This window comes from Dysidea avara, chromosome 5, assembly GCF_963678975.1.
Source record: "Dysidea avara chromosome 5, odDysAvar1.4, whole genome shotgun sequence".
Taxonomy (NCBI): Eukaryota; Metazoa; Porifera; class Demospongiae; order Dictyoceratida; family Dysideidae; genus Dysidea; species Dysidea avara.
This window is the reverse complement of record NC_089276.1, coordinates 19,386,333-19,399,781: the sequence shown is the minus strand read 5'-3', so window position 1 is coordinate 19,399,781 and position 13,449 is coordinate 19,386,333. Positions and strand designations below refer to the sequence as shown.

The 13,449-nt window shown below is 36.2% G+C and overlaps 1 protein-coding gene across 1 annotated transcript in view; it reads left to right on the top strand.

The window, feature by feature from the left end:
• The first annotated feature begins 229 nt into the window (after positions 1–229).
• LOC136255803 (hemicentin-1-like) overlaps positions 230–13,449 on the top strand; it is a 51,775-nt gene continuing 38,555 nt past the window's right edge. Inside the window, exons 1-2 of the mRNA XM_066048699.1 lie at positions 230–371; positions 4,931–6,232. Of these exons, the coding sequence (XP_065904771.1) occupies positions 317–371; positions 4,931–6,232 (1,357 nt within the window). The 5' untranslated portion in view covers positions 230–316. The remainder of the gene's footprint in view (positions 372–4,930; positions 6,233–13,449) is intronic.

Genomic DNA, 13,449 nt, shown 5'->3' with positions numbered 1-13,449 from the left:
GATTTGTACAGAGGAGTAGCTTAAAGCCTTAAACTCTTTTCACAAGACTCACAATGGCCGAGTTTTTCATAATCATGGGATGCTTGTACTATCTGAAGAAACAGTGAATTCTCCTAACTTACATTCATTTATTAACTTATTATTAAATTAAAATTATAGCATCATCAATCGAACGGCGACGCACTAATCATAGTCCGTTTCGTTTCGTTTTCCTTTGTGGCATGTATGATACGTAGTTCACTCATTTATTTTTTTGAGCGTTGCAACCAGAGTAGCTACCGTCGGACATTTCTTGTCTGCGTGGCTGTTATAAACGATGATTTTCACAGCAATTCTGCTGCTGGGATTCCTCTCTATTAACTACGCCAAAGGTAAACTTGATGGTAGCTATATGATAATTATTTGAGAGATTGGTTTCATCTATGCAGAACAAGCCATAAATATAGTAGAGGGCTACTATCTATGGAACAAGCATCATTTGTTTTTCCCACAAATCAACTGTTCTATTGGGAAGATGGTTTTTATTGTCATGGAACAGTACAGTTTACCCCCTATAATATATTAATTGGTCTTGATCATTTGTCTTGGTAAAGCTTCTATTAAGCACTTGCATAAATTACATTGTAATATGCATGATTTTGGTTTTTTATTATTATTGCACTCCTTTACTTTTTGTTTCCTTTTAGTTGCTAGTTTTGTTTGTTCTATAGCCAGCTAACTAATATGTATGTTTTGAATTGTAGGACACTGCTGAAAACAGTTTTTCTTTTAACATGAGTGCAGTCCTAGCTAAATCATTGCTGCACAAAGTTTGTAAAGAACTTTAAATACCTGGGCAGCAGTGTGAAAACACCCTTTCATCAAAGTACTTTAACAAAAGAATTACAGAAATACCTCATATCTAGGTAGCTATACTAGTATTAAAAGTGTGGATATTGCCAACAAACGTATATATATGGACAATCACCTTTTGTGATTCAACTACTGAAGTGTATGCAATTTTTCAAAATCACATTAAAGATTTCAAATCTGAAATCTTGTATTGTGGGAAAATCTGCATGCAAATTTGGATACTAAACACCATGTGGCTCCCAATACCCCGAATACTATGCTTTCTTGCTCTGAAATCTTGCCAAAAAAATTTGAAGTTTGAAATCTTGTACTAGAGAAGGGCCTTGGAAATAAAGCAACTAGCTTGAGGAACTAGCTAAATGTGAACCTCTGTGACCAGCATAGTTGACTAATTTCTCATGCGAATTGTTTAGAGAAAACCTCGAGGCTGCATGCCCTTCATTTTCACCATTTGCATAAGTACGAGATATACACCCCCTTTCTCTTCAAAGAAATTCATTATTTCTGGTAGCCTACAAAGCCAGATACGCTATTTTTCAGTTGTTTTACTCCCATATACAGTAGCCTGTTGTGAAAGCCATTCATAACGTATTCAGGAACTCGTTTCACCGGTTTTACAAGGTGGCATGAATAAACTGGCTAACTATAGTGAAAGCTTACCTACCGGGAAGGTTTATTAGTAGAGCAGCTAAGCAACAAATTTTGATGAAATCATTCACTTTGTGATATAAGCACCAAATTTTCTGTGGAAGTTGAGTAAGGCATACTAAATCATTTGAGATACGGTGCCACATCAATAGTCAAAATCATTTCCTTAAGGTATGTAAACTAGGTTCTAAGCCCATTTCTACTAGGTCAGGAAATCATACAAGTGCATTCAAAATCTTCATCTTTGCTTAAATAGCATGAATCTATTTCAAATTTACAGTTGCAATCAGAAAATCTTTCAAAATATGGTAAAATAAACTGTTTTAAACACTTCTAATGGAGGCAATATTTCAGTGCAAAACGTGCAGGCACAATGTAATAGAAATAACACACTGCATATCTATGGCTCCATATACCATGACCCTCTGTACTTCTTAACATTGCAAGCTAATGACCTCGTTTGACACCTCCCTTGGTTAGCTATGCAGATGTCAAAATTCCAGAACTTTGCTATGGGCACTTTTATGGCTTCCCCAATACATTTTCTATTTGTTTTATTTGTCAGTTTCTTTGAGCATGAGGGTAATTTAATGACACCATGTCTAGTATGAATCAAGCAAATATTGTACCAAGTTTGGTGTTTTATGAAAAGGTAAACAATTTTTTTGCTTAGCCCTCTGCTATACACTGGCTCTTTGCAGCCTTCATTTCTCACATACAGGCTGCTTTTAGCATAAGCCATTAACAAGTTTAAGCCATAAGTCATTGATTTACAAAATTGAAATTGTGCAGAGACGAGCAGCAAGATGGGTCTTTTCTAACTATGATTTTCATAACAATGTTACATCAAGAGTTCATAATATATATATTTAGGTATACTATGAGCTCTTGGTTACGTTGATTTTGAAAGATCTTATAATTGGTCTACACTTAAAGAAAGACGGAAAGTTAACAGATTGATACTCTTATTTAGAATTGTTCACCATGCATCAAGCCATGCAAATGCCAAAGTATTTTTACCACAGACCTCTACCACCAGACAATTCCACCAATTACATTCCATATTACCAACAACAAACACCTCACACTACCAACAATGTTGTTGCTACAGAACTGTTAAAGAATAGTATGATCTGCCACTTTGTAGTTATGATGAACTTCAACATGCATAGCTGAATACAACTTTAGTCAATTTATATTATTGGTTGCACAGTATATCAGCACATTGCTGTCTTTTCAATATAAAATAAAAACAAATAAAAGCCACTTTGCTCACGTGGATGCGGAAAGACATACATTCAAACACACACACGTTTTTTGAAAAGCAATTTCAATAAACCAGGCATGTGCCCAAAGCTAGTCTTGTAGCTGGCTGTGGGCATGTGCCTGGTTTAAAAATAGATGTAGCAAATTGAAGGGAAAATTTGTATAAATATAATTATGTACGTACATGCAAACCTTGTTTTATTGGCTTTAAATTTTTTTATAGTTAGAAAATTAAAACTAGTTGGATTGTAAGGAAATTTTTAATCAAAAAGTACGCTGCAAAATGGAAAATGTTTTAAAAGGTATCTCAAGATCGGAGCTTGAGGTACTTTTAGTCAAATCCCTGTAGTAAATTTTAAAAGAGTTAGATGTACAACATAATATAAGTATTAGAGTGTATACTTTTCTGTGGTGCAGCTGGCTATTTTTGTCTAAGTTTTACAACTAGCATTTACAACTAGCCAAAAGTCATTTACAACTAGCTTTTGGCCACAATTAACCCCGTTTTTTAGTCCCTGCTACAAATGGATTAAAACGTCTATATTTTGTTCTTATGTGCTACATTATGTTCTTTTTTCTAGCAGTAACCATTAGTTATCATTGCTAGGTTAGAATCAGATGTATCTATAAAATTTCCATTCAGTTATTTTTATGATCAAAAATTTGATTAGAAATTTCTGTTTATTAGAAAGAGACATAATGTATCGATTATAATGCTGCATGTACCTACGTATATGAAGATCTAAACAATCAATTGGATAATGCATTTGTGATAAAGCTGCTGTGTTTTGTGTTTTCCCTGTGTTCCACTAGATTGTCAAACACACTAAATGTATGAATGTTAGGTTTTGGCTAAGCTTGAGGTGAGATTACCAGAATAATATGAAACCAAACTTATAATAACCAATGCACTATTACAATGCTCTAATAGAACAGTCACATTCTCCTATATGTAGTTGACACAGTGTTAAAACTAAACAAGTGTAAATGTCACAAATCTAAGCATCAAGGCCCTAAGCAGACTTACCTCTTCCAAAGTTAGAAGCACATTAAATAGGCTCAAATACCTGTACCACTCATATACACTGCAAAACATGCTCTCTATTTATACTACAAAACCAAACTACCTAAGGCCACTTCAACTAAATCTTTTGTTTCTCGGGCCCGACCGACCCTATATTTTTCAGCATAAAATAATTATGTTAATCACGTGATCACCTTGCAAAGAGTGATAACGCCACAAAAGAGTTGCAAATTTATCTTTAAGCTCTCAAATAGTAAGTAACACTAAACATCTCAACATATAGCTGTCTACTCTCAAGTGATATAGTAACGTAATGTAGCCGGCTTAGCCACCATTTGACTCGCAATATCACTCTTCAGCTAGCAAATAGCCTAATTTTATTTTTATTTTACCGACCTATCGACCTTTATTTGGCTAAATTTCGCCCAAGAAACAGAAGATTTAGTTGAAGTGGCCTAACTTAGACTTGCAAAAACCACAATGTCCTAATACAGCAATAAAGTTACTTTTACCTTGTAAGGCTGCCTTATATCTATGGCGCAAAAGGATGTAACCTAGGTAATCAAATGTACATCACTTCCTAATTATAAAACAATAGTCCATTGTTGCTAGGTGTGTGCACATGCTTTGCTTTTTGCAAAGCATAATTCACATACAAACACGTACTGCCTATATTATTCCGTCTATGCTTTTGCGTTGGAACTACTAGTCCAAAATGTTTACTTATGTAGACTCAAACAAAAATAGATCACAGGCCCTAGTATTGAATAGCATTGCAATCATTTATAGAATTGTGGTCCATTTTACCTTGGTAAAGGGAGTTTTTGAATTAGTTGTTCAATGCTGACTAAAGACGGAGTTAGTATAAGTAGTATTTTTGCTTTGTTGTGCATGATTTAACAAGTACATAGGTCACTATGTCACAGTGAAACAACAAATTGGTTTTTGTATCACTCTGAAAATAAAGATAGAGTCACTCCCAGTACTTGCTGTACTGTTATCAGTAGTTTGCAAATGTAAAAAGTAAGAAGTGGTGTCTGAAAAAATGGTATGGCTTTAAAATAGCTAAGTTGCAAAATTAAGTGGTGGCAGCCAAAAAAATGAAATATTTCAGCACAATAATAGATGTTTCTATTTCAGGAAGCTCTTACTACTTGGGATTCTTTCAGAATAAAAATGGGGGATCACCATCTCTTTATTTAACGAATACCAAAGAGTTGGATGTGTTCTATTCAATTGAAGCTCCTGGAGTGGGATATTCCTACAGTGGAACTATTACATCTTCTGGTTCAGCAATTGTTAATCTTCCTACAAGTGTTCTTTGTAGTTCATACAATGATCAGAATAAGGGAATTTACCTAAGAACCAACAGTAGTGATATAATTGCTATTGGCCAGAATATGAATTCTCGCAATGGTGATTCTTTTCTTGTTCTATCTAATATGAAGTTGTGTAACTTTACAGAATATGTGTACTATGGGGTTTCTATGCCTTCTACTAGTTATGATAGTGTAGTACTTATTGTTGGCACAGAGGACAACACTGTGATAGATTTAACAGTCACACAATCTGTTTATGTCAAAACAGGTTTTGCTCGTAGTTATCTCACTCCTGGCAGACAACGCTCATTTGTTATTAACAGGCTACAAACAGTGTACATTGGATCATCAAGTGACTTGACTGGGACCAGAGTTGCTGCAACAAAACCACTATCCATGTTTAGTGGTCATGAATGTGGATACATACCATCTGGTTATAGTTATTGTGAACAACTTGTGGAGCAGATCCCTGCAACCATGTATTGGGGTAAAGTGTATTATACTGTGCAATTTACTATTTCAACTTATTACACTATTAAAGTACTGGCAGCATATGACTCCACCAGTGTCTATATGTACTGTAACAATGTACGGACATCCTATTCCATTAATGCAGGTAAATTTATTGCAGTTAGAAAGCAAGGATACTGTGCTGTTCATTCAAATAAGGAAGTGCTGGTGGCTCAGATTAGTCATGGACACACTACCTCTTATTCAAATGGGTGGTCAAGTTATACACGTTATACAAGTAATGATCCAATGTTAACCTTGGTACCAGCCACTGTTCATTACAGCAATGAAATTAATCTTTCCACTGTTCAATCATCAAGCTATACTAACTACATTAGCATTGTTGTGTTAGCAGAGTATTATCAACCTGATATGATCTACTTAATGGCAAATGGAGTAAACAATTCACTGAAGTCAAAGACATGGACAGCAATTAGATATAACAGTAAAATTGAGGCATATGGTACTTACATATCCGTATCAAAAGGTGCAGTTAAAGTTGCTCATATAAATACTGCTGCTTCAGCTTCAATGGCAGTTGTGGTGTATGGCTCCAACAGTGCACCATCGTATGGTCATCCTGGTGGATTTAACATTCCAGAGCATTTTCCAGGTATATAACTATATGATATACAGTATCTCTATACTTATCAGTGGGTGACAATGATAAGTTATAGTTAAACCCCACCACGAGTAGGATATCATTGTTATCAACCCAAGGCCAAGGCAAAGCCTTTAATAACAAAGATATCCTACAGTGTAAGTTTGATTTAACTGGTTTCTATCCCACACTTTGAAACACACCACTTACAAACAATATCACTCAATGTGACAATTGCTGAAATAGAGAATACTTGTTATAACATGCCTTCAAGTTGGTTATAATTTTGCTGTACTTTGTGTTTTAGGATATACTATGGCTTCACATTTCCTTTGATCCAATTGAATGCGTAAATCAACTTCTCCTTTGTATTCATAGTAAGGATTCTGACCTACTGAGGTTTACCTTCCCTTCCCAGGATTTAATTACTACTTTTTGTAATTTGATGTAGGGCTTCAGTGGATAGAACACCAAATTAAGGCACACAGTAGTGCATCTTGTGGCCCAAAAAGCTAGCATGCAACACCATGAGTACCTGTATATAGACAGGAAGACAGGGGACGTGATTTTCACACATATGTAGCTCCATGATCTCTTATCAGAACAAATTTGCTACAGATGTATCTGCCAGGTAGGGGAGTCTACATACAAAATTTGAAAAACTCTCCCCAGCCATTTCCGAGATATGAGCAGCCAAAGTTTCAGTTTTTTTTCCTTTGTTGTTTTTTTCTACTTCTTTTCGCACACTTTGCAAAATTTGCTATAAGTTACAAACACGTGCTCCAATCAAGCTGAAATTTGGCACACTGAAGACCACCAATTGTAGATTCCTTGTTTCCTGTCACCCGCCCACATGGTAATTTGAAGCCACATGCAAATTTATTGTTGAATTTGATAGTCACGTGACCTAAACATTACCACTGGCAGAGAGTTGAGTGGTCATGTCATTGTATGGGATAAAGACTATAGTGTCATGGTGTATGTGATATTATGTTATTTAGTGCATGGCTCTGAATACTAGCAGTGGATCTCTTCAAGCAGCCTTGGTGCAACTTGAGATACATTAATGAATACAAGTCCCATTCTCTATTAATGTGTGTGAAACATTCGGAAAATTTGCACTGTTAAAATTGATGGTATATATAGAGTCAGGCTAGTGCTATATAGCATGTGGCACCACGAGCATGACAAATGCCTTTCTGGCCGTGCAGGAAACATGAGGGGTCTGAAACACTTCAAATCTAACATTCTAGAGGTTTGAATCTTGTTGAATCCCAGTAAAATCTTTCAAATCACAACTAACCTTGAATCTAGCTCTCCTGAATCTGAGAGAAAAAAAGCTATTAGGAGTTAACGGGCTCCCTTTAATATCCTTGATATTAAATAATAGATTTATAAATAGTTGCCACCTGCCCGCATGGTGTTTTTTGTCTGACTAGGACAGGAAACAAAGAATTTACAACTGTTGGCCTAAAGGGCTCATTAAAGTGAATCTCAGTACCAACTTTGATAGGAATCCGACGAACATACACGGAGTTATGACTGATTATTCACATAAAATAAGATCAAGCTTTGTCACATCCACAAGGTAAACCCCTTGAATAAATGAACCGAAAATCACTGTGTAGATGGAGTAACCATTGTAGGAGTACATTTTTGTGGGTTGAAAGGGATCAAGATAAATAAAGACCATGGAGATTTTTTGAAATTGTTATTTCAACAGGGAGGCAGTATCAGCCGAAGCAGTTCTTCAGCTACTTCCTGCACACAATGTACATCATAAACACACACATGTACAGTAATTATTTATGTAACACTTTCACACCTCAGATCAAAGGAATTATTTATGCTACAAATATGATGTGGCACTGCAACTGGATGTTGCACTGCTAAGTGTGCTGATAACTCGTTACTGCATTCCACAAACTGTACAGTTTTAATGCTTCTTACTATTGAATACTGTAGTAAAAAGTATATAAAACCTACATGAGCAAGATGCACTTTAAATTGTGGGATTCAGTGATCTCCTGTGGCTTACAATTTAGCCTCTTGTGGCTCTCAGTTGAGACCAACTGAATCCCACAATCAAAACTATCTCTTGGTGATAAAGTTTCTTATACATTTTGGAACCTTACATAGTAAGTACTAGTGTTATCATACAGTACAGTAGTAACTGTATAGTAGGCACCACAAAGGAGTAGGCGTGGCCCACGAAATAACATCATCCAAAAACCACCCTCAATATTCCCTGACAATGATGAGGCAGCATTGGTGAAGTAAAACCAAGCTTTCAGATTGACCCAAAATGCTTTCAACAAGTTGCTACGGAATTAAATTTTTTTTTTATTTGACGGAATTTTCTACTGACTGACTAAATGACTGACTGACTGACTGATACCTTCAGACAAGCATAACTCAATAACGGCTAAGGCTATGGGCTTGATTTTTTCACTGTTCAATGTTGCTTCAGCCCGACAGGTGCCTTTTGGCATACCGCAGTACATACAATGGGACTTACCAGTGTCCTCCTTTGTGTCCCATTCATCTTTGCTGACAGGGAAAGGTGTCGATTTGGTGCAAGCATGTAATGGCTTCCCTTCAAAATGGAAATCGTCCGTATTTTTCATAGTGGCTATTTTGATTGCAGAGGTGCTTTTCAAACAGTTCTTGATTCGTATTGCTGTGTAACGGGTTGAACATAGCCAACAGCGAAGCGTAATGAATACTTCACAATAATTAATAAAATTGGGGCATGGCACCATTTCTTTTGGTATGCGTAGGTGCTTCCGGAAAAATTCTTGATCGTAATACTATGTAACGGGTTGAACATAGCCAACAGCGAAGTACTTCACAATAATTAATAAAATTGGGGCATGGCACCATTTCTTTTGGTATACGTAGGTGCTTCCGGAAAAATTCTTGATCGTATTGCTGTGTAATGGGTTGAACATAGCTGACAACCAAGCGTAATGGATACTTCACTTTTCAGACGATAATTGATATATATAGCTGGGGTGCGCGACACCATTTCAGATGCGGTATGCATGGGTTCAACAGTCATAATAAAATTATTTACAAAAAAAATTAACAAACAAGTACACGAAAAAAATTGGAATTTCAACTAGAGTAGGGACCATAGCACATCAATAAAAAGTACTGAAACAAGTTGGAGTAGTGCATGATATTAAATCACAGTAAACAATAAGAAGTGTTGTATCCCTACTGTGCATTTCCGTTATGGTATCTTGAGCACTTCTTATTGTTTTACTGTGATTTAATGTCATGCACTACTCCAACTTGTTTCAGTACTTTTTATCAATGTGCTATTGTCCCTACTCTAGTTGAAAATTCCAAATTTTTTCATGTACTTGTAGTAAGAGCTAATATGAAACTTTGATATAGTAACCATAATGATACATTCAACCACCTCAAAGGATCCTGGACAAATGCCAAGCCACGTACCCTCAACCACATCAGAGGCATTTAACTTAAAAAATGAATTTAGCAGCTTAAAAGTAACCTCAAAGGCTTAAACCTACTTTAAAAAGTACCTTCACACGTTTAAAAAGCTACTGTGAAGTGTAACATATTAGTTGCAACACTGTAAGTCATGCATTGTTCTGATATGTACACACTCGCCCTCGGGCATCGTGCATACACACTTGCCCTCAGGTATCATGCGTACGCACTCGCCCTCGGGCATCGCGCGTACATATCAGGACAATGCACGACTTACAGTGTTGCAACTAATAGTTTGAAGGTACTTTTTAAAAGTAGTTTTAAGCCTACGATGCCCGATGTACAATGCACGATGCTTGAGGTCGAGTGCATATGCACTCACCCTTGGGTATCGTGCGTACGCACTCACCCTCGGGCATCGTGCGTACATATCAGGCAATGTACCCCTTCCAGTGTTACAACTAATACATGTACAAACTAATATCACTAAAATATTCTTAAATAATTATTTCAAAATATAGTAAATGTTGTTGGGTCATATAGGGCTACTGGAAAAGCATTCCACAATGTAGTTCCATGATAGTAGAAACTGCGTTTTCCATGATTAGTGTGTGTCTGTGGAACAAACAAACAATGTACATTTCTGTTTGCGCGTCTTGTGACAATGATACCATGCAAACATATTATGGAGATACACTGGAGCTGACTTATGTAATATTTTATAAATTTGTATAGTAGTATGAAATTTTCGTCGTTCAGTTAGAGAATATCTTAAGATAGATGAATCAGTACATGAAGAAATATACTTAGAATGAAATCTTTCAAGACGTTAAGTCTGTTTAGCATTAGTGGGTGTCCACACAACATCACAATAGGCCAGAATTGGCAAGAGATATCAAGACTCACGGTAGTGAGTCGCGCGGCCAAGAAACTACAAAGCGCACGCCCAATTAAAAGACGCGCGGCCACTACTGTGAGTTATTTACGTGTAGGGCCGGTTTTGCAATATTAGTCCTAGATTATGCAACATCTTTCAATAGATTTGTATTGCATTACGTGATAAAAAAGTCTTTAGGAGTCATCATCATAGTTTTCTTGCGACCTCGCTAAAATAAAAAAGTAACCATTGCAAAATAAAAAATAGGCGTATTTCACTTTATTTCTCTACCTTATGTTACAACTACTGTCACGTTATACCAGTCAACATAGTCGTGTTAGTATAGTCCATCTAGCACTGACATTATCCAATCCTGGTTTGCCTATACGCGTATTTTCTTCAATCAAACCTCTAATCCCTACAATAACTTTTAAAGGCACGACGTGGACACAAACTCTAATGCCTGATAAACAAGTTGCGACAACGTGCTGAACCGTAAGTTCCCTAGGGATGGCGTTTTATTCAGAAATCTTTTAAATTCCATTTAGTGCCACACCCCAATCGAGCATTTATAAATCGCCAGTTGTCTTATGGTGTGAAGAACAAAATCACTAGCGAAGGTGCTTTAAGCATACTCTTCAATTCTCTATTTACATGTAATTTTTAATAGATTAACCACAAAGGCCTGAATACAAAAGGTAACAAGCCTTTAGGGGTTACCACCTCTATGTAGTGTTTACCATGTAGCTTGTGCTGTGGCTTTCATTAAGTATTATGCACACACAAATGGTGCAACAAAATTTTGTAATGGATTGCTCGAATGTGGTTGGTGGTGTTGTGGCTCGAATGTGGTTCGTGGTTTGCCAGTGACCATGTATGAGTTGGGGTTGTTCCACACAACTTACACAATATTCAAATTTCATGATGGCCATGAAAATTTCTTGCCATATGGTAAACATACAACAATGTATAACAACGTTAATCAACATCACATCAAGACTTGACTAAAAATAGTTCCAACAATAGTGATGATTTCTTGTATGTCAGCATGACGATACTGAGACCTGTAAAAGAATAAGCAGGCACTGAAGTTAACCTTAAATTAAACACTCATGCAACTGACCTGGAACATTGGTCACAACACCAAAAACACTTGTTTCGATATCTGATGACACAATCCAGCAGGCACTGAATTAAAAGAGAATGTATAAAAAATCAATATGCCGGGCTGTATCAATAATAGCATGGATAATCAAAATGAACAAAAATTATATCCCAGGCTAAGTGAATGAATAACATAACTGTTGGGTAAGCATGTCAAACCTGAACATTAGGACATTAGTCAAACAAAAGTACGCTATCACAACTTTGTCATAATACAATGTTTGTACCACTGGACTTCACACTGGTTGCCCAAAAAATTGTGCCATTCCAGGACAACAGCATAATTATGAAACAAATAGTTACTACAACACAGAAGGCTTACTGTTGTACCGTCTACACTGATATACCATAATTTAAAAACATAACAGGTAGCTAGGCATTAAATACAATACACTTAACATCTGGGTACTAGGAAAAAATCACTAACATCACAACATGTAAACTGACCTAGAAATTAACACCCTTGATGCCACTACAGTCTACACTGGATATTTGTTTGAACCCATCAACACTATACCCGATACATCTGAGTAGACTGACCTGCAAATTCACATCACTAGTATACAGTGATAATTGATAACTACAAAAACAACAATTGCAATAATACAATTCTTCTGTACGTCAACTGACCTGAAATTCATGACACTCGATACCGAGACCTGTAAAAGAATAAGCAGGCACTGAAGTCAACCTTAAATTAAACACACATTCAAACTGACCTGGAACATCGGTCGCAACACCAAAGACACCTGTTTCGATATCTGACGAAACAATCCAGCAGGCACTGAATTAAAAAGAGAATGTGCAAAAAATCAATGTGCCAGGCTGTACCAATAAAGGATGGATAATCAAAATGAACTAAAAAATATATATATCCCATATGCAGGTTAAGTGAGTAACATAACTGTTGGGTAAGCATGTAAACCAGAACATTAGGTCATTGGTCAAACAAAAGTACGCTATCACAAACTGGTCACTGATAATTGATAACTACAAAAAGAACAATTGCAATAATACAATTCCTCTGAACATTAACTGACCTGAAATTCATGACACCTGTATCTTTGTTCCTGCATGGTCTCAACTTACATATGTACCATGATCACATTCAACTGCTAGTGGATAAACCAGTATGACCAGATGGCCTGCAAAAACCAACAAGCAGGTGTTAAATACAATACACCTAAAGCCTGGAATATGAAAAATATTATTATAAGCATTATTCCACACTGACATAGTAATAGATTATAGGATGTTGTGGAACTTGCCTAAACGTGTAAACTTGAACAAGAGGACAACTGCATAATCTGGACACTTGGAATTGTCCAATACCTGATGAACAAGTAGGTACTAATGACATTCACTTCAACATTTTATCCCAGCTGGGTGAATCTCTTGTAACTGAGTAAAAAGGTGTTTATTTTCCACCTGCAACCAAAGTTCTACATTTCGATCTGTGGTTGAGTGTACATAAATTGACCAGGAAAATCAGTATACCATAGGGGTTTATTTATTTTATTTATTTATTTATTTATTATTAATACTGTGCAGACCTCCATTAGGGAGTATAAAGCACAGGTACATGCAAGAAAACAAAATGTAAAACATTTTAGACTATATAGCTGGATTAATACAAAAATAGTCTACAATCCTTTTCTGAAAGTCATCTACATTGGTTGCTTCAATTGCAGTAGCTGGGAGGCTGTTCCATATTTTGATAGTGGCAGGG